This window comes from Equus caballus, chromosome 6 (genome assembly GCF_041296265.1).
Source record: "Equus caballus isolate H_3958 breed thoroughbred chromosome 6, TB-T2T, whole genome shotgun sequence".
Classification (NCBI taxonomy): Eukaryota; Metazoa; Chordata; class Mammalia; order Perissodactyla; family Equidae; genus Equus; species Equus caballus.
This window is the reverse complement of record NC_091689.1, coordinates 81,840,867-81,863,056: the sequence shown is the minus strand read 5'-3', so window position 1 is coordinate 81,863,056 and position 22,190 is coordinate 81,840,867. Positions and strand designations below refer to the sequence as shown.

Genomic DNA, 22,190 nt, shown 5'->3' with positions numbered 1-22,190 from the left:
CTTAATCACCAGTGACCTTCCTCTGAAGGGTATTGTTCCGGGAGAAGAATCTCCTCTGCAATAATGAGCCTCACCCCACTGAGGCAACCTGAGATGCTGCTCTCATCAGTCAGCCCCTGGACACAGGAGACGCCTTCGGGGAGGACTGTCTGTGGGTAACAGACAAAGATTTATGTAAAATGGATTTAAGAGAAGTCACAGAAAGCAAGGACATCTGTCTGCCTGGCAGACAGATCAGAAAAGATCTGATGCTCTTCTTGATGGTTTAACTATAAATTAATAAAATAATTTCTGAATACTGTTTACGGAGTCGGCCTCCCAGCTCACTCATGCATAAAATCAGACCATAACTGCCCACCTAGCAGCCAGGAATCAGGCACGATGCTTCTCTCCACGGTTGAGACCTCCTTCCCCTCTCAACACTACCCTCTCGATGTTCAAGTTTTTTGAGGGCAGGAGGCACACAGGGATATGAATTTAAGCTTGATGCAAGAAAGGACTTACCCGTGTGGAGGGTCACTAGGCTCTGGAGCACTGACTTAGGGAGCCCTTCTCTGGAGGGCTTTAGGGACAGGCCCGCCATCCATTTGTCAGGTGTGCTTTGGAAGAAACCTGTTTGAAGTGTGGGGGGATCATCGAGATAGCAGCTCCTGATTCTTTTTCTCATTAACCCTTCCCCAAAGTGGCATCCCCCATAAGGTACATAAATCTCCCTTGGAAACCCACTCTCCAGAGTACCCTTCCTGCCGTGAAGCTCCTGGCCTAGGAACGCTGCGGTCAGACTGTCCCCTTCATTACCATGAGACGGGTCAGCATCACTGCCCGCGTCAACACCAGGGAGATCCCAGACACGGTCTTAGCCCTGGCTTGGCAGGTCAGATACCCCAAACTCAGAGCACCATTTTCAACTTGGCCTCCTTCCTCACCTTCCAGAGTCCACACTAGCCCATCCTGAAATACCACTTCACCCAACGAGGACAACACCCCCTAGGTCTCCAAGTTTTGCCCCAGGTTGTACAATACCATATTCATAAAGCAGGTTTTCCACCTCCAAGAAACACAACTAATGGTATGAAGAATTCTAAAACCCAGGCTAATGTATTTTCTTAAATCTTCTTAACCATTTTTTTCCTTTTGTTCCCTAGCTTTATTGAGGATATAGTTGACATACTGTGTAAGTTTAAGGTGTACAATGTAAGGATTTGATATAGCAGGAAAGTTCTAGGCTGTCCACCTGCAGGGGAAGGCTCGTGTTCACTCCCTACATAATCTGAGATTGGGAAAGGGGCCAGAGGTGGCCCAGAACTATAAGCCCTGCAGGCATTAGGTCACCGGGCCTCAAAGGCTACCACAGGAGGAAGGCCATGTGTCTTGAGGTCTTTTACCGAGGGCTCTGAGGAAAACTTCAGGAGCTCGGGAAGAGGAAGCACCTCCCACACCAAGCAGACCTAAGCTCTGAGCCCAGAGAACACTTCCTTCCAGCTTCATCAACTCCGCAAGTTCCTGACACAGCATCATGGGAGAACAGCCTCAATCCCTATTTGAATTTGTGAGTGGAGGCAGTTGGTTCTGTGAGTAAAAGGGTTTGTGATTAAGCATGTGACGACCCCGGCTGTATGGGATTTTCTTTTGGGATGCCAGGCACCATTTCTGAGATTCTATAAGTGTTGAGATCCAATCTAATGGTCTCCCAAATCCCCATGTGGAACTGATTGTAAGTGAACCCTCAAAAGGCCTGGGACTCTAGGTTATTCTCTCTGTGTCACCAAAAGAAGCCTGAAATCTCACCTCTGCATGGATATCCGTTTGGAGGAAACCCTGTTGCCCCCCTTTCCACTACTTTCAAACTCTAAGTCCTGGGGTGTAGATGTCCCTTATATTCAAAAGATAAATCATAACTCTGAAATACTAAGGAATTCACACCTAAGACTCTCCCCTAAAAAACACCACCTCCTCTAGGACAGTCTCAATCTTGGAACCTGTTCTAAGGACAGGGGCTTCCCTTTACTGCCTCTCAATACCAGGCCACCCCAGCAATTCAGACTTCTTCTAACTTTAAGAAAATGTTAAACTTACTCTCGGAGGCAGCTCCCTCATTTCAGTGGCCCCTTCCATCAAAGGCCCCTCCCTGCCTCTAGTAATCCCTTCCCAGAGCCCAGTTATCCCCCCAAAATACCTTCCTCCGCCCAGGAAACAACCCCCTACCGGGACACTGCTAGTCAAGTGCCTTCTCTCCTGTTCCTCAGCCTCCTCTCCCGGCTTCTCCCTGAATTTCCAAGAGTAGAAAAATAAATTACTCTCCACAATTCAAAAACCCCCTGAGTTTCCATTGGGTAGAGAGTACTGAGGTTAAATACATAAGGAAAGCAACTTCAAGCAAGGAGAAAAAAATAAGGTGAAAGCAATGAATGAGTCCTGTCCCGAGAGTCTCTGCCAGCAGGTCCTTCTTAGACACAAGTGCAATGCACAGAGCCAGAGCCCCAGGCTCAGGCCTCTCCCACGATCTAGGGGACATCTCTGGATGTCACTCCAACCCAAAATATCACCCTCTTTTACCACCTTCCTACCTAGCAAAAATACCTCCTGGTCTGGAGACCTGCTTCCCTCGCCTACATAGAGAAGCTCCTCCCTGGACCTCTGTCCTTAAAATCTTGGCCTAGAAGAATAGACTGCCTTTTCTGAGACACACACACACCTAAAATACTACCTATTTTCCTACCCTAAGGGAGTTTCTTACCTTAAAATAATCACTCAATATTTATCTATACCCAGTCCATTCATGCTACAGAATGGGCATCATTCTAAAAGCACTCATTCATTCATTCATTCCTTCATCAGATACTGAGTGCCTACTCTGTTCAGGGCAATGTGCTGGGTGCTAGGAATATAATAGGGTCGCTGCCCTCATGGAGCAAATGTTCTAGCAGGAAAGACAACAAATCAAGCAATAATAATAAAGTAGGATGAGGGCTGTGAGGGGAGCTACGGGGAGTGTGGTGGGTGGGTGGGGACAGAGCTCGAAGCTGTGACACCACAGAGTAGGCAGGCATACCTAACCTCATCTAGAGAGTCCTGGAAGGCTTTCCAAAGGAAATGACACCTAAGCTGAGACAAAGGTTAAATAGCAGTTAGCCAGGAGATGAGGAAGGGGACAAGTGTTCAAGTCAGAGGGAACAATGTGTGGGAAGGATTGGAAGTGAGACAGAACACGGTAGGTGGTTTGAGAAACTTGAACAAATGAATATAATATTTGATAGATTCGTAATACTGATAGACAGTGGTTCCATTTGAAAACTCATTCCCAGTCAATAAAAATACTACAGAGAAGAAGGCTGAAAGCAAAGAGCATGACTCACTCCTTCACACAACTTCAGTGCAGTGAGCATTATCGGCTGGGAAACACCCCAGAGCTTACCGCCCGGTGCGCTGCAGTTCTGGCCCGCTGTGGCCCCCATGTGGTTCTGGGTCTATGTGGCAAACATTTCCATTTGGGACTCCAGGCATTTTCCTTTTCTCCTTTTAACAGAGGACCACAAAATTAGTAAAGTCAGACATCTATTCTGTCCTTCCTGCTAATGGGGTGAGTGGTGATGAGATAATTCAAAAGGAACCAAAAAATACCCAAGTGTTTGCAGCCTTCAAATGCATTTACTGATTTGGGGCAGTTTATTGACTTTCCTGAAAGCAGCAACATACAATTTCTCCTCCTCTCCACTAGTACCTGACTCCTAACTGCCTTGCCCAGAAACAGAAAAGTGGAGGCTTTGGCATCAGATACGACCTAAGTTCTAGTTTCAAATCTGCCTCTGTGTAACTTACTTTCCCTTAAAGCCTTGGAGACAGCTTTATCGCTCATTTGTACAAGTAAGGATAACGATACCTATTTGGGGATGTTGCTGGGAAGGTTGAATGAACATACGTAAAGCACCTCGCCAGGTGTCTGGCACACGGTTGGAGATCCTTCCCGGTCTCTTACTTGTCAAAAAGGAGGGGGGACTTTATTTGTTCTCTCTCTACAACTTGTTCTTTCCATTGAAAGTCTTCTTCGTTCATGATATTCTCCCAAGAAATATCCTCCCCTCTCCTCTCCCATTCCACATCAATCCTTCAAAAGTTGCCTTTAAATTCATCCCAGAGTAATCCTGACTGTTCCTGCATATTCATTTTTCATTACTGTCTGACACTCCAGGCCCCCTGAAACAGGGCCCTGTCTTGATTTATTTAGCATACACCCACATGGTCTTTGCTTTGTCCATGGTGGGTATTCGGTAATTGGCACTAAGCCACCACTGGCCAATGTGCATACATTACCTGGGAAGGGACGTTTTTGGGTGGCTCGATTCTAATGGAGGGGTCCCACTCCCCTGGAGGGAGCACGGTCACCTGGTCTAGAAACTCGTCAATCCCCGCCAGGAGATCATCTCGTTCTTTTGCCTTATATGCCACATCATGAAAAATCTACAGAAAAGAAAAAACCCTCAGGAGAGTTGAAAATAACTTTAGTTAAAACAATCACCAATGGATATGGTGAAAGATGGATACGACCTCTTGATTTTTATCTCTGTCACGGGGATCTGAAACTTGGAAAACTTTAGCACTTAGAGAAGTGCAAGGATAAAAGGATAAAAATGGACCTGAAGATGAGATGGATCAAAGAGAACTAAGTACATGTCTATTAGTATAAGAAAAGGTAAGGCATGACTCTAAAGTTGTATAATTCTGTTACTTCCTCAAAAAATAGAACAAAAGGCAAGATGCATGGAAATTTTTCCTGATCATAATGGTTGGAAAAACTGGATGGAATTCTAAGGTCTTCCATGAAACAAGCCTCTCAAAGAGAGCTGATGAAGCACAGCCTCCATCTCCTGCTGCCTGCTAAGACATATGTCTTCAAAACCCTGCTTTGCAACTCCATGAGCACGCAGTCCTCACCAGGGTAGGCACTGGGGGCTCAGCACCAGGGCAGCCAAAATGTCTGGTTGCCTTGGTACACTCACATTACAGTGCCCCAGCTCATACTCCTGATCCTTATACAAACTGGTCTCATTTATGTGGAATGGGAGTGAGGTTTCTTTATGTAAACAGCTTAGATGCATCTAATTAACCATCCTCTCTAGAAAGGTAAGTCAGCCTTAATATCTTTCTCTCTAGGTATCCTACTTGGCAATAATAGTTTTCCCAGAAAAAAGATTTGTCTATATCCTTGATTATTCAAAAAGGGAGAGACGACACAGGAAGAAAAATCTCCCAGAGAGCTTGGTCCTCCCACAATAGGAATTCAGAGAGGTGGCCCGAACTGCTTCCCAGCAGACACTGCAATTGTAACGCTTTTATCCACAACAACTGGCATAGTGCCTGACATGGAGAAAATACTCAATAAATATTTATGAGATGAATGAATGAAAAACGGAAGTGGTGCGTACCTCATCTGTCATGATGGTGGCCATGGATCTGCCAATCTCATGGTACTGCTGACCTTTCCCTACTGGACCCAGAAGGATAAACAAAAATCTGGCAACATACACAGAGGATGAAATTATGTAAGCAAACTTAAAGAAGTGCCATTTTACTCATCTCTGAACAGCAGAACATTTCTCTCTCCTGTCAAACAGAGATCATCCCAGTACCTTCAATAAAAGGAGGCAGACTAATGATGGAGCGCTATCAGTTGCCTTGACCTAACAGCTCCACTGTGGGCAGTGGAAGCTATCTGTACGACTCCATTCGATATGTGGCTATAATTCTCAGGGTTTCCATAGACACAATTCCTGGCTATAGAAAGAAGGCTTTTTCAAAACAAGGCATTGTAGTGCAAATTCAAGGGTATCTGAACCTCATTCATTGCTCTAACAAGAAAATGACGGGGAGAGGAGAGGGCTAAGGAAGTTGAAATGCTCCAGCCCTGTAGAGGAGCCTAGACGGTGTCCTGGACTCGAGAAGACTCTGTAATTAACGGGGCTCTGAATCACCTGAGTCACACCATCAGAGAGCACGAATAGCTTTTTGAACAAATGCAGACATATTTGCAAACAATACAAATCCTGCCAGAACTGTGGAAAGAGACCTCAATGCCTTTGCTCAGAGACGTTTCCCTGGGATAAGCTCTGCGGAGCTGGGAGAGCAAGACTTAGCTTCTCATCGTAACAAGGGGTCGGCCCTTGCTAGCCCCTCTGCATGCTCTCCATCTCTCCGTTTCCAAGGCTGTAGGAACTGTGCAGTCACAGCCTTAAAAGGCTTAGAATTCTTCCGCACAGAGGTTAATCAAATACACCCCAGTTTTCTGAGGTTGCTGCTGAATTTTAAACATCATTCCCCAGATGAATTAATCCTAAATTCTGGCATTAGCTGGTTTCCTCCACCAGAGCTCACGTAAGTCTGTACTTAGAATGTGCTGAGTTTTGCCATCTTTGTCTTTACCTTGTTGGGATGGGCACTTCTGTCAGGCCTGAGAGAAGAACAGCTGGAGACAGCCTCACAAAGGCAACGATGGGGTGGTCCAGAGAATCCACCTCCCCAACCAGGACGTTCGAGGCCTCGGCCCCAGTGGGGATTTTTTTCATGAAATGAAGGTCCACCTGAAAGTCCAAAAGAGCCTCTGACAATTCGGCAGCTGTCACCTCAAACGTCAATCACCCTCCTCCTATCTTACCGTCACATGTCATTTTATGATTTAACAAATGCTTTCTCGCTGTTTCATTTGATCCTTACAATAACGCTGTAAGGTGGATAAGACAGGTCTCATTAACCCCATTCCTTATTTTAAAAAATGAAGCAACTGAGACCCAGAGAGGTGAAGGCGACTTGCCCAGGACAACAGAGCTTTTGGGAGAGAGAATTTAAATCCAGGTGCTCTGATCTGAATTCCATTATACCACACATTCTCACAAAGAATAATGTGTGTGAAGCTCTGGGTCAAACGTTTTCCATTTTAAAATACTTGAACGCTTTGTCAGGAGTTTCAAGTTTTCTAAATAAAACAGGGAGCCTTATGAGCAGAGAAGCGACAAGACACTGTCTGTGCTTTAGAAAGACAGTGTCAAGGACAGACCAGAGCTGGGAGAGGCAGGAGGCAGGGGGGTCAGACCTGAACCGGAAGCTGCAGGGGGCCCTGCTACTGTGGACGGCCTGGCTACCAAAGGCACGGACCAAGAAGAGTGTCAACCACAAAGTAGTTTTAGGAGACAGTAGCAAAAACACTGTTGTGGCAAAACCCTTGGAGGTAAGAAGGAGCTGCTGGAGAGCAGGTACCAAAAAACAATTCTGAAAAATCAGGAGGCCTGTGTCAGGGAGGATTATCAGTGCCTAGTCTCAGGTTCAGCATGCTGCACCTGGTGGAAGAAATGGACGAGTCAGCCCCATCGAGGCTGGAGGAGAAGGGAGAGACAAGAGCTGATGGGCCTCCTTTTCTGCAGAAGGGGCTCTGGTCTTGGAGAAAGGTGTTGAAATACCAAAGTTTGCCCAGCTTCCAGCACTTGGACTCTGAGTTCCACTAGACATACTCCGAGGCCTCTGAGCCAACTCCCTACAGCTCTGCTCACCTTGCTTAAATCCACGGGGCTGTGTTCACAATTCACTCCATTTTTTACTTCAAGATTTGTAGCTGGGACAGACTGAGGAGACACTGTTTGACCTATTTGGAGAAAGCAGAATTTTCTGAGTCCCTGCCCTTGCCCCCTTCTGACACATGCCATCCATCATCGGTGGGCTACAGCTGTCTCCTGCAAAGCCCACGCAGAGAAGAGGCTGAGATGACTACGAAGCTAGGAGCCACAGGTACCCGTTCCTTATCTACTAGCTAGTGGGAAAGAGAGGACAGAGCTCTTACTACCCATGCACCATCTTCCCAAACACACTGTGACCCTCTTTTCTTCCTCCATTAAGGTGGTGATCTTTAACCAGGAGTGCTTATCAGAGTCTTTCATGGAGAACTTTCCAAATACAGAGTCCCGGCATATCCCCTGCACACTGTGATTCAGTAAATGTGGGGACAAGGAGCCCAAGGCAGATGAGGCCGTGCCTGGCCACAGGAAAGGAAGGCAATCAGCAGCCGAAATTCACTGAGGGTTTACCACCCACCACGCACCTGGCTAAGGCTTTACCCAGATTAATTTATTGAAGCCTCACAATAAACTTATAGAGTAGATCCTGTGATTATCTTTATTTTACAGAGGAGAAAGTGAGACTTAAAGAAGTTTAGGAGGTTACCCAAGGTCACACACTTTGCAAGTGGTGAAGCCAGAATCTCAAGCCTAGAAGTCTAACTCAAGAGCCTACACTTCTGTATTTTGCCTCCCTAATCTGAAACGTTTACTCCTAAAAAGCTCCAGTTAACCTTCCCTGGCCCCAGATTATCCCCAATGTGGATATCTTCCATAAGCCACATCAGTTCTGAGGCCGCTCTGGGGCACAAACCTCTCCCCTTGGGTCCACTGCCATCTATCTGAGGCAAGCATCCCTGGGCCACAAGAAACAGGTGCTCACCAGTCCCAGTCACCTGTCTTGCCAATCAGTAGACAGGATGGAGTCTAAGGGCGCATGGGAGCACATTAGACAAATGCAGCCCCTCCCCTCTAGTAACTTAGCATCTCCAACTAGTTCCTAACCATCTTACCAATAAAAAGAGAAAACAGTCACCCCTAATAATCTTACCATTCTTATCCATGGAATGTGGATCAGACTGCTTCTTGCCAGCCTCAGCAAAGGAGCGAACAATGGGAATGAGGTTATTTCTCTTCTTTTCATTCTGATGATGATGCTTTTTGAGAAGGGCTTCCCGTACTTTAACCCTAATGCTGTCATTCAGGTCACTGGACAGTTCTTGCTGGTCCAGGATCAGGTCTGGAAAGTAGGCGCTAACATGAACACTCAAACTGATGGTCAATGAAACAGGCCAGTGTCAGGTGGGGTGAGGGGTGAGGGGCAAGGAGTAAGGGAAGCAGTTCCACCAGGGTCATTGACGTACAATTTCCACTTCAGCGCCTGAAAGAGCTCTTAGATGATAGCAGCTGTGGCAAGTTATACTTTATTCATGGAACAAATCATTATTATTAGAAATAGAAACTACTGAGCACTTAATATGTGCTAGGAACTATACCATGAGTTTTACGTAGATTATCTAATCCTTACAGAAACTCTGAGATGTAGGTAGTATTAGAACAATTTTTACAGATCAGGAGAAACTGAGGCCCAAACATTAAAAAATTCCCCAAGGTCTCATGTCTAGTAAGCTGCAAGCTGGGACTCAAACCCAAGACTGACCCAAAAGCCCAAAAAATTACCCATTTTTGTTCTGTCATCTGCCAAAGTTCCTCTACGTTCCCTTCCTCCAAGGTTTTAGCATTGCTGTGACTTCAGGAGGAACTCTAACTGGAGACTCCAAATGGCTATCTGAAGTGGAGCCTACAGGAATAACTCAGTTAACTAAGTCCCCAGACAATTCCCACCAAGCATCAACCTTCAGCCTGTCAGCCCAGCAGAGCTGCTCCTGAGAGGCGGTGAGCACAGCAGCTGATAGTGTGGCTTCTGGAGCTCAATGCCCACACTCTACCCCACTTCTACCACTTTCTAGCTCTGTGATCTTGGGCAAGTTACATCACTTCTCAGTATCTCAGTTTCCTCAACTGTACTACAGAGCTAATATTATCACCCACCTTAGAAGGTTGCTATGGAAAACTGAGATAACATGTACAAAGTGCTGATTCACAGTAAACCCGTGAGACAGCTCCCTCCCCTTATTGCTAACGCGAACGCTTCAGGCGCCCAGTGTGAAGAACTGTGGCGATTTTACTGCAATTCAACACGCTTCTCCTCAGGCCTCCCAAAAACTTCAACCCATTCTCAATCCAGCTCCATCCATGACGATGCGAGTGCTAGAAGCAAGAAATCAAGAAAATCTCTTCCAAATACTCAAGCCAAAGAGCTATGTTTCTCTATCTTTATCCTTTATATTGGTTGGTTCCTTGCCCGCATATTATAAATATGCTTTAGAATTCTTCATCTTGGAAAAAAAAAGAAGAATGTCCACCCCAGGTCCCTTTTACCCACCTTCTCCTCTCTGTGTCTCCTATCGCTTCTCAAAAGCAGAATTCCTCAGCCCCCTGCAATTTGGCTACCTCCATGAAACTGCTTTGATAAAATCATCAATAGCCCTCCAGTTGCTAAATCTGATGGATGTTTCTAGTCCTTACTTAACCTGACCTCTCTGTAGCATTTATCACTGATAAATTGAAACTCTCTCCTCACTTGGTTTTTGTAGTGGGTTGAATAGTGTCCCCTAAAAAGATACGCCTATGTACTAAACCCTCAGAACCTGAGAATGCGATCTTATTTGTGAAAACGGTCTTCGCAGATGTAACTAAGTTAAGGATCTCGAGATGAGATCATCCTGGATGATACTGGCAAATATCTTTCTAAGAGACACACCAGTGAGAAGTCCACGTGAAGACAGAGGCAGACTGGAGTCATGCAGTCATCGGCTCAGCAACACCCAGAGCCACTAGAAGCTGGAAGCTAGAAGCAGCAAGGAATAACTTTCCCCCAGAGCCGTGGGAGGGACACAGGATCCCATCAGTGCTCACCCTTCCCTGGACCCCCATGTGATCCCAGAGAGGCAGAATTACTTGGATACTTGAAATGGAGAAAAGTTTGGAGAAATCTTTATCTAACCTGTCCAGCCAAATAGAGCCAAGCTGAGGGAAAAAGCCTCACCTGCACCCAGGTGTTTCTCAAACTCCATTCCCCAAACATAGTAACTTAGCACTTAGTGACACCAGGAGACTCCATCAGACACCTGCCCTCCACAGCTTTCTGAAGAAGTGGGGTACTCTGGCTCAATTTCTTACATGTCTTCCCTAGCTGCCATATTTTAAAAGTCTTTAACTCCCTTTTCCTCTGCACAACTCCCAGCTTCCCTTTTCTCAAATTATTACCAAAACATATCTCTGTTGTTGCACTTATTTTAATTGTTCCATGGCTGTTTCCCCTCAGAAAGTGAGCTCCTTGAGCATCCTATCTTTATTCCTCTGTGATTAGCACATTATCAATCATAAAGAGATACAAAATAAATGTTTGCTGAATCAACAGGCAAATAGAAGACTAAACACCGTCTTACTTGAATCCCATAATAAGCCTGTGAAACAGAGCAGTTTCTCAGTTTGAAATCCATCCCACAGCTAAGAACTTTGAGGTCGGGAAGGTTAAGCGACTTGCCTAAGGACACACAGTCGTTTTATTTTTTCCTTTACGCCACACTTCTTAATTTACCAAATGTTCCTGTTTTCCCTCACCTAACCTTACCTGAAATTTCTTCTATGCTATTTGCACGCATGTCCAGAAGGACCGTTCCATTAATAAGGCAGCTCCGTAACTCAAAGAGACTGTGCAATGAAAGGGTCGCCACATAAGGCTTGCTCCAGCGTTCTCCTCCGTCCTCAACATCTTCTTCAAACTTCAGCCACCTGAAAGCATGACAAACAACTAGATGCCAAAGATAAAAAATGAGGAATTTTCAAGACAGAATTTTTAATGTAGGCCACAAAGAAAGGTATCTGAATAAACATATCAAACACTGTAATTTAATCTATATGTTCAGGGTACATTGGTAAGTGAAAAAAGCAGGTTATAAAACAATGCAAAATTGAATATAGTTTGATTCCAGCTTTATCTAAAAAATACAAATGTGCACATGTATGAGACGCCAAATGCTATATTCCTCATTACCCTGGGGTAGTAGGATTACATGTAATTTTCATCTTCTTCTTTTTGCTTATCTTTGTTTTCTAATTTTGTATAATGAGAATGCATTACCTATGCAGTTAAAAAAACAGATCTAATTTATATCGTTTGGATATGCTGACAAATCACATTAATAAAGTCAAACTTTCCTTTTCTTTAAAAGCCTACCTGTGTGACCTTTAGAAGTTTGCAAAGACACAACGACAGGACTAATTGCCTTTTCACTTGGTATCAGGTCAATTGGCTCATTTATCCTCTCTACCCACAGCAAATGTCCACGGATACAGCAGGTATCCAGGAAGAACTGTTCTAGTGAGAGCTGGTACCACGCTTGGCTGGTTACCCTCCTTGCCTTCTTCCTCAAGGCCCAGGCCTGCTGGCTTTGCATCTCCATAACACTCACTGTGTCAGTTACTAGACACAGCCCTGGTTAATCTGCAGGCTCTTCTGGGGTCTGAGCCTCAGACAAGCATGTCATGCTACAACTACTCCAGGAAGCCTGCTGTTAGGCTAGTTATAACCCCAAGGCTCTCATGAGGTTGGACTGTCCCACGGACATCCAAAAAACTCTGGAACTTCCAGTGAATTAAAACCCAAATGACTCTATGGCTCATGTTTAGGAAAAGTGTGGACCTACGCTATCTCTGCTGGGCTAGGTCCAAACCAAGGTGGCCTCACCAGGCATCTTCTAAGCCAGACCTATAATATCAAGATAGCCCAGGGACTGCTCTGACCCCGGTTGTTTTAGGCCTTACCTGGCTGTCTCCTTCCACTCGGCATCCTCTCCCTCTTTCACGCAGATCTCATCCAGCTCTGTGAACAGCTCGTGAGGCACATGCTCTTCATCTTCCTCGGTGCCGAGAATGAACTGAACACGCTGAGACGGTGTGTCTGGAAAGTGAACCACAGAGAAAGGTCTGCTCCCAGCCTCTCCTTAGAACAGAAATAGCATCCTGCCATACGTAGCACATCCAGGGGCCTTACAACTTCAAGAACATATGGAAGACAATCCTGAACACAGATCGAAAAGAGTCCTTATTTTCACACACACACACACAAAAACTATTCTGTAGAAGCAGTTTCATGGGAGGAAAAAATTATCAACTAAGACCACTTGAAGAAAACAGACAAGAAACCGGAAATCTGACAAATTTGATCAAAAGAAATGGCTAATTCTCCAGCAAATGATTTCACCTACTATGGTATTGATTTGGGGGGCCTGAACTGTTAAGTTTTCAGGAAGATACTTTGATTCTTAGAGGCATTTCTTCTTGGATGCAAGCTCTGAAAACTCTACAGAAGGCTGTAGAACCAAGACCCCCTGCTTGAGGTTCATCACACCTTCCCTCAGCCTCACCGAGCACCCCCCTCCCCACACGCCCCCTCTCTCCCGAGGGTGTTACCGTGGGCCAGGGCCTCTGGGCCTTCCTCCCCCTGGCTGGCTCCTTTGCCCCGCCCTCGTCTCCGGTGCTTCTGGCCATGGGCTCGGTGGTGCCGATGGCTCTGCCGGCCCAGCGGCATCCGAACCCCCACGTACAGAGTTCTGTGACCTGAAAAGAAGCAGAAGGCCTGTAGAGAGAACTCCTTTAGTAAAAGGAGTCTAGTATTTAAGAGAGGAAAAAAAATTCCAGTTCTTTGGCCTGGTCACAACTCTGGAGTGACCAAACTTCGAAGGCTTCCAGGACTAAAGATGCAGAGACCTTGCAGTTGAAGGTCTCCTTCGTCCTGCACGCAGCAGCAAACCTCCAGGAGTGTTAACATCAAAGGAAATAATGTGCAAGAACATGATTTGCAAAGCCCTGATGGTCTAATGGTTAAGATTCGGGGCTCTCATTGCCACGGCCTGGGTTGTTTCCCCAGTCAGGGAACTGTCAGTTGTCATACTGTGGTGGCTGTGTGTTTTGGCTTTGTGGTGATTAAAGCTATGCCGCAGGCATTTCAAATACCAACAGGGTCACCTGTGGTGGACAGGTGTCAGTAGAGATTTAAGACTAGGAAAAAGGACCTGACCACCCACTTCTGAAAAGGTTGGCCATGAAAACCCTGTGAACAGCAGCAGAGCGTTGTCTGATACAGCGCTGCAAGGTGAGAGGATGGTGCAAAAAGACCAGGCAGGGTTCCGCTCTGCTGTCCACAGGGTTGCTAGGAGTTGCAACTTCCCCCACAGCACTAACAACAAGGCCAGTACAGATGCTAGTTGTTATTACAACAATTTGAGCAATTGAAAAAAAGCAATAGAGTCACTAGGTGACACCTGCAGCCGGTCTTGGCAGGGAGGCAGCTTAGGAAAGTGGGTAAGTGCTCGTCAACCTGCCTGCAGCCAAAACTTGACTTCATCATTCACTAGCTGTGTGACCTGGAACAAGTTATCTAATATCTAATCTACCTCTGTCTTTAAAAAAGAATATCAGAGCCAGCCCTGATGGTCCAGTGGTTAAAGTTCAGCAGGCTCTGCTTTGGCGGCCCAGGTTCAGTTCCCGGGCACGGAACCACACCACTCATCCGTCAGTAGCCATGCTGTGGCAGTGGCTCACACAGAAGTAGAAGGACCTACAACTAGAATATACAGCTATGTACTGGGGCTTTGGGGAGGGAAAAAAAGAGAGAGAGGAAGATTGGCAACAGATAGTAGCTCAGGGTGAATCTTTCCCAGAGAAAATTTTTTAAAAGGATACTAAAAGCTTATTATTTAAACTCAGAAGTTTGAGCAGTAAATAAGATAATGTATGTAAAATGTGTAACACAATTCCTTGAATAAATTTTAGCAGCCAATACATTCTAGGATCAGTTTCCATTATTTTTTTTTCTGCATTGTAGAATACGCAATCTAGAATACAAATGAGAGACTAATTACAAATCGTGAGGAGCACGAGGCTGGGGTTATAGGGAGAGATATTAACTTCTGTACAAAAAGAGGGAACAGGAGAAAATAAATGACCCAGAAGCATTATTCTCCAGTTCCTCCTTTCCTACTCCCTCATTCCTTCTATAAACCTTATCTTGTTCTGTTCACCACTTCCAGACCTGTCTCACCTCCTCCACCAAGGCTGGAGCCCAGAATCAGTAGCATCAAGGATACACAGAGCCTTGGTCTTCTCCCATTTCTGCCCAGTTACTGCTGCTCAGCACCCTAGGTCTCAGGCCCCCCACATCTTCCACCACAGAAGCTGTTCCAGTCTTTAGCCACTGTCTTCAAATCCACAGCCTTATCCATGGTTCCTCTCTCTAAGCAGTGACCTCACCTCATACTTTACTGAGAAGAGTTGGCCCTCTCATGTGAAATTCCTGCATTTCAGCCTGCCTCGCTTTCCTCCCCCAGCTTCTCCTCTTTACCAGGCTAATGAGCATCACCTCCCAGCCCTGTGGAGTCCTACTGCATCTCCATCTGTTATCAGACGCCTTTGATGGCTCTGTGGGAAGTAAGGTAACGCTGAAATCTTAGAGAAGGAAAGCTCTGCCTTCTCTAGGAAGTTTTTTTGGTCCAATCAATTCTCACAAACATTAGCCAACCACAGCGCGTGCCTTTTGAAAACACCAGAGAGAAAGGCAGAAATGAAAACAAGCCCCAGCGGGGGGCGGAGCTAAGAAGGACCAAGCGGCTGTCAGAAAATTAGGCATCAGTTTCTAGGCCGGGGACTCAGAAACAGGGACTTAGATTTTCTAAGTGAAATCAGCAGAGAAGAGGACAAACAAATGGACGCTAGGAAACGAATATAGCACCAATAAAACCCAGTCCATCTACCCAGATTCTGCAGTCCAGTAACTTCACGGAACTACCCCTGTGGTCACTGCTGGCCGTTCAACTATTTTCCCACCCACAGTCTTCCTTCCCCTCATCGACCTACCAACTCACCCAAATGCCACCTCCTTTCCATCTCATTCTCTATTCTTCTTTCCAGTCATTACCAAAACTACTCTTTGGGGGCTATCTGTGTGCAAAGACAAGTATTCATTTGGTAAAATTTATGGGAAAGATGTAACATTAGTGTATATTTTTAAAAATAAGTAGGTATACATATACAGAAAGCAATCATTAGAGAACGGGGACTGAATCTCGTGGAGCAGGACAGAATCACAGTGTGACCCACCCATCACAGATAGAGACTGACTGGTGATGAAGATACACCAACTTACAGTGCATTCCATACATGCTGCTTCCCGAGCAGGCACACAGAACTCATCAGCACAGACAAAAGGGTGTTCCGCTCCCCTGGGCTACAGGATGACTCAAAGTCAATAACCACGGGGTGAATCCAACATGTGGAACAGGTGCAAGCCTTTTTTTTTAACCTATAAATATGACCAAATGGCTCCTACCTCTATTAAAAACTTATTAGAAGGCACTATACTTACTCTAGGACTCACAGGTTTAGTAGTTAATCAGGAATAATGATCTGCCAGAAAAAACGGGAAAAGCCACTCCTCTAACTAAAGCAACTGCCCTGTGTTCCTCTGGAACTAGGAGAGGCCACTGAAGCACAGCATGCACTATTGCTCTGCGTGAGTTTATCTTTGGAAATCTCTTCTAACGTTTGCTTTTGACTCTTCCCATACATAAAAAAAGCAACGTCATGGTTTAATGCACCTTCTCCTACTGATGGAATGAACTTATGCAAAAAGACTCACATCTACCAAAGTCTCCAACAACGACTGCAGACTAAATCTCAGAAGTAGTTCTGAAAATAGGAGGGGGACTGCTTCGTGTCATGGGGAGCAGAGGGTATGGAATAAAGGAGAAGGAAGACCCAGAGATTTATCTGCAGCCACAGATCTTTGTATCACGGCATACACATTGAATCAGAACACAATTCACTTGTCTTCCATCAAAGTGGGACTGATTTTATTCCACGCCTTCAAGAGACAACACCTCCCCGAGAGCAGCCTCACTGAGCCCCAGGGCTGCTCTCGGAGTGAGTCAGGGTGAGCCCACAGCACGGCCCATCCTATGGCAAACCCCAACGCCCTCTTCTCCTCTCCAGAGCTACTCTAGAACTGCATCAGGTCTGAGGAGTGGTCACCATTTGTCCTCCATTTGCCTATAGTGCTTTTCTTAAAAAGTGCTAATAGAAATAAGATTCATAAGATGCTAGGGTTTCAAAAACGTCTATGTATAAAGGGCCATTTCCCAACGTACTATCCTCTAGCAATGCCATCATCATAGATGGCTTTCTTTTACAGCAAAATGGGGAATGTATAAGGAATAGATGATGTCCTCTTGAGACGCTCCTCCTGCCAATCACTCAGCTGACCTCTGCCGATGGAACCCAGTCCTCAGGACCCAAGAGAGTTTGCCCAGGTTTATTATTCTATTTCCAGTAGACAAAAGTGTTCACAAACGGTTACCTCCTTGCTGAGGGCAAACATCTAGTGGGCCCAGACCACCACACTGAGAGCAACAGTGCCCCCAGGTTACAAGGAGAGGGTGGACGGGCAATAGGATGATCAGGGTAGAAGGAAAGATGGGGCAATACATAAAAATGTTTATATGATGCAGCAAGACGTTGAGGTTGGGTGGCCAGTGCTGGGCAGTGTGGCAGAGTAGAAAGAGCAGAATTCCATCTCAGTCTCACCTGCCATTAGGCTAGATGACCCTGAGCAGTTTCCCACCACGTACAATAGAGACGATACCTACCTGCCTGGGTTGCTGTGAAGATAAAAAAGACAACTTGTAGCAATGCCTAGCCAAATGCCTACACACAAGGGGCATTCAACAAATGTTAGCCTCTTGCCTCCACACCCTTTCCTTCTTCCGCTTTCTCCCAATTGCTGAAACCCACGCTGGCTTTTCTTCTATCTGGTCAAAATAACTTGGAAACCTTAACCTTGATATACCTGAACTGCACTGACCTCCACAGAGCCACCCACCTAAGTTCTCACGGTAACAGACCCAGAGGCTGAGTCAGCCTCCACAGCTTTCACTTTCTCTATCCAAAGGACAAGTTTTCTCTGGGGATTGCACAACTTTGATGAAAAAGACGTCACAGGAACAAGCAGTACGGAGGGAACATTTCACACGCTGTCTCAGTCATTAGAAAATTGCTGCATCATCACCTTCAACATTGTGGGAGAGGCTGCCGAGATTTCACCAAGGCTTTTGAACCACATGTGGGTTCTCATTAAAGCCATGGTGCACACGAGCCTTTCTTTAATCAAACAGAGCGTCACCACTTATCAGGAAACTAGGCCCCGTGGGAGAAGGGAAAGCAGAAGGACACCACACTATGGTCATGTGGGGAGCTGAGGGTGGGGGAGGAGAGAAAGGAAGAGGAGCTTTACTAAGGTAAACTAGACAGAGGAAGCCAATTAAAATGCCTCTTCCTTCCCTTCCACTTCAGTTGGGTTTTTATACAACTCTGTGCTATGAACTCTTAAAGAACGTGCTATAGGTGTGTACGTATTTTCCCTTTTCTTATTTAGATGAAAACACCAGGGCAGAAATGGATATAGTTACAATGGGAAGAGCAAACAATAGAAATGGGGTAAAAACAGGATGGGGTAAAAAATGAATTTTTAGAACTATTTGTATTTTATTTTCTTTAAAAATTTTGTACATATCTATATTTCTAGGCAATTGTCAAGAAACACTAAACTGATCTGAGCACTTCACATTCTCAAGGAATAGGTTATTTATTAATATTTGTAATAGACTTTACAGTGCTCAGTGCATCGTCTCACATGCTGTCTATTGGATCCTAATAGTAAAACAGGTATTATCATCTCTACTTTTACTTAACAGACGAGGAAATTGATGCTAAAGGAAATGAAGTGATTTTCCCCCAAGGTCTGACAGCTAGTGAGAAAGAGTTAGGACTCAAACCCAGGTCTCCTGATGGCAAAGCTGTTTCCCCTCACCAGGCTGCCTCTCGCTAATTTCCCGCATTACACAGAGCAGCGCTTCCTACCTTCCAACTCTTCTTTCTCATAGTGAATGTTGAGGATTGTGCTGGTCCCCCCCTGATCCACCACAGCTTCTTCATCTGGTCTCTGTCGAAACAGAAATAAGTAGTCATAGCAAGAGCCACACATTCATTCAAGTACTCGTTTAAGTACTGTGTGTACGCCAGACCATTTATGTAACACTTGAGCGGGAAGACACAATGGTTTACATATATTTTTAATTTGAACCTCACAATAACTTTGAGACGCAAACATGGCAGCCATTTTCTTTCTCATTTTATAAATGTGCAGCCTGAGACTCAGAGAACATTAACTAATTATTGCCCCAGGTCACAAATGCGGTAAGAGGCAGAGCCAGGACCGAGCCCAGGTCTTGTGACTGCGGATCTCCCGCCTCCCCTCTCCACCTGTACATCTGTCAACCATGTTGGCATCTTGTAAGTGGTGTCAACCACATTGTCTTATTTGGTATAAACTGGTCTCCTTGATGTCTCTGCAGCATTTGAGGCTGTGTACCACTCTGTCCTTGAAGTTCTCCATCCTGCTGCTCTGACCAGATCTCCTCTGTCTCCTCCTAAGGCTCTTCTTCTTCCTCGAACCGTAATTCCCCAGGAAGAGCGCTCTACCTCACACTGAGTTTTACAGTGTCAACAGCCTGAAACTGTGGGGCTCCGTATTCGACAACCCACTGGGATGCCGTATCTCAAGATCCACGTGTCTACAACCAAACAAATCTTCCTTCCCAAACTAGCAACCTGCACTCATTTACTTCCTTCAGCCCACGGCACCGTCAGTTCTTAGTCCACCTTTGAAATCCCAAGCTTATTTATTCATCCATTCCACATATATTGAGTGTCTATTAAACACCTTCAGGGAAACAGTCCCCTTTTCTCATCAAGACCTCTTTTGCAATTTCTCTCGAATTCACTCTCATCTCCCATCCACTCTATCCCACACTTCCCACTCCTTTCCGGCACACTGGACATTTTTTCAGTTCTAGAACCACACTCACTTTCTTCCCTGAGTGCTGCTCCCTCTGCCTAGAACTATCACCATCTCCCTGCCACCCTCACCTGCACCACAGCAGCCATCTTACTCATCAGCCCACAGACCTCGGCCTAATTGCCCTTCTCAGAAGCCTTCCCTGCCTGCCCCTCTTCTGACCTAAGCTGGGCCCTCCCGCTGACACACCCTCACAGCACACTGTACTTCCCCTTAGTAATGCAACATCTCTGCTCCTTAAGGCAGGGACCATATCCGCCTTGCTCACCACTGTTTCCCCAGCACCCTGCACAGACTTTTCACAGAGTAGGTGCGCAATAAATCTTGTTAAAAGAATGAGGACAGGGGCTGGCCCCGTGGCCGAGTGGTTAAGTTCGCGCGCTCCGCTGCAGGCGGTCCAGTGTTTCGTTGGTTCGAATCCTGGGTGCGGACATGGCACTGCTCATCAAACCACGCTGAGGCAGCGTCCCACATACCACAACTAGAAGAATCCACAACGAAGAATATACAACTATGTACCGGGGGGGCGTTGGGGAGAAAAAGGAAATAATAAAATCTTTAAAAAAAAAAAAAAAAAAGTACTGATTTCTTTAAAAAAAAAAAGAATGAGGACAATGGCACTTACCTTACCAAGACAGTGAACTATTTCAAAAAAATCTTAGCTGCTTTCCCTGCCAGTCTATTTCCCTGACCAGCCCCGCAGCTCCAGCCAGGCTCGCTGATTCCACAGGCGCCAGGCACTTTCCCACCTCCGTGCCTTTGCTCACCCTGCCCGGTCATCTCACATGCCCCTTCCCCAACTCTCCAGCACTCAAATCCTCACCACCCCCTAGATCCTGCTCAAATTGCCAGCTTACTGTTCTAATTTTACTATTTTTTAGTTATCATCTATACCCCCAAATAAGGCAACTCTAAACATAAGGCAATCCATTGTCCCAATGAGAAGATTCAAAAAAAGTTTCTTGAGGCCAACTTGAATAAACAAATTTAAAGGAAGTAGACGAAGTAGTCAAATGGCTACTTACAGCATTTTATTTATGATTTTAGTTTTATAGACATATTCTAATTACATATTATTACTACCACGGAATAATCTCCAAGATATAATATTAAATTTAAAAAGCAAGATGGAGAAAACTGTATAATTTCCTTTTATCTAAGAAAGGGTGTTGGAGTATATGCATCTGTTTATATGTAAAAACACACAAAGGAAGAACAACCCATAAAAGCCTTTTTTAAACAGTTACCTATAGAGGAAGGAGGGAAATAGGTAGAAGAGATAAGGGCAGAAACGAGACTTCTTTGAATATACCTTATTTTGTAAATATTTTACATAACTTTAAAACAAAATTAAACTTTTAAAAGCAATTCCCAGAAATCAAAAACAAAATGAAAGCAAATGCCAAATTGATGGCATAACTATTCCAAGAGAAATTATTCCAAGTAACATTAAAACATAACAAACTGACAGAATGGCCTTACTGGCATGTACTCTAAAGAAAAAAGAATTTTAAAAGATCTTAAACTACTTTTTACTTATCGTATTGTCGTTTGTAGTGCCAGTGTCACCATTCTGAGACAGTTGTGTATTGCGAGATAAAACAAACTGATTCTGTGAACTTATTCTGTCACTCTCCAGGTGACTGAGAACTGGGATCCTCAGCAGGGGTGAAAAGGGTACAGTTGTAAGACAGAAGTTAGGGAAAAACCATGGAGTCCAAAATTTGAATTGGAAGTATCAACAAGAATATATGAAGCATTTTTATCTTTAAATGTTTTAAAGTTATAAATTTCTATTTTCCAGCTCTGTCCACTCAAAAGGCCTAGAAAAAATGATCGGCCAGGAGCCATGAGGATCATTAGCATCTACACTGTGGTCTCTTAAAATACCATCTTCTACTAAAAGGCACTCAGACAACTAGGGTTATGTCAAAAGGACACGGGCCAACTTACAGAGGTCCCTTGCCAAAAATAGGACAATTTAGCATCAATAAGAGTGATAACTGCAACAGATTGAATATGTCAAATATGTTAAAATCCACGAGTTCATAAGGTCACTTTAAAAATTAACTAATTGGCCCCCATTGGAGGATAATGCTAATACCCCTACTCATGACTTTGACAACTGGTAAAAATTTATCCTGGTTTTCCTATATAAACTGTACCATAGAAAGGTACCATAGCGATGAGAGAAGTTTCTTATTATAGAAGAGAATAAATGATTGAGGAATGTTAGAATTAGAACACTGCCCTTTTGCCTCCCTAATGGATTGCATTGATTTTCAACGGCCACTAACATCACAAAAAAAGAGACAACCAGGCATTACATGCCTCCTAATGGGAGACCGTATCACCACCCATGAGGTAATCTTACCAAATAAATTGTCCCCAAATCTGATCAAGTCTTTAAATCCAAATACCAATTTACTGAAAATACAGTGAAACAGCGTCCCATTAAAAATACCACCACAGGAATACAATCCGCAGAACCCAGATCGTGGGAAACTATAGAACAAACTCTCTCCCCAGCCCCGTTTTTAAAAAGAAACAACTGCAGG

At 44.9% G+C, this 22,190-nt stretch overlaps 1 protein-coding gene across 5 annotated transcripts in view; it reads right to left on the bottom strand.

The window, feature by feature from the left end:
• Positions 1 to 22,190, bottom strand: part of SLC4A8 (solute carrier family 4 member 8) — a 65,355-nt gene that overhangs the window by 33,569 nt on the left and 9,596 nt on the right. For all 5 annotated transcript variants that reach the window (XM_001504331.6, XM_023643578.2, XM_014740989.3 and 2 more), the window contains 10 exons: positions 18,636 to 18,717; positions 13,137 to 13,283; positions 12,489 to 12,624; positions 11,296 to 11,456; positions 8,650 to 8,838; positions 7,539 to 7,630; positions 6,418 to 6,575; positions 5,424 to 5,511; positions 4,312 to 4,458; positions 3,416 to 3,516 (listed from right to left, as the gene is read on the bottom strand). In XM_001504331.6, coding sequence (XP_001504381.1) covers positions 3,416 to 3,516; positions 4,312 to 4,458; positions 5,424 to 5,511; positions 6,418 to 6,575; positions 7,539 to 7,630; positions 8,650 to 8,838; positions 11,296 to 11,456; positions 12,489 to 12,624; positions 13,137 to 13,283; positions 18,636 to 18,717 — 1,301 coding nt within the window. The remainder of the gene's footprint in view (positions 1 to 3,415; positions 3,517 to 4,311; positions 4,459 to 5,423; positions 5,512 to 6,417; positions 6,576 to 7,538; positions 7,631 to 8,649; positions 8,839 to 11,295; positions 11,457 to 12,488; positions 12,625 to 13,136; positions 13,284 to 18,635; positions 18,718 to 22,190) is intronic.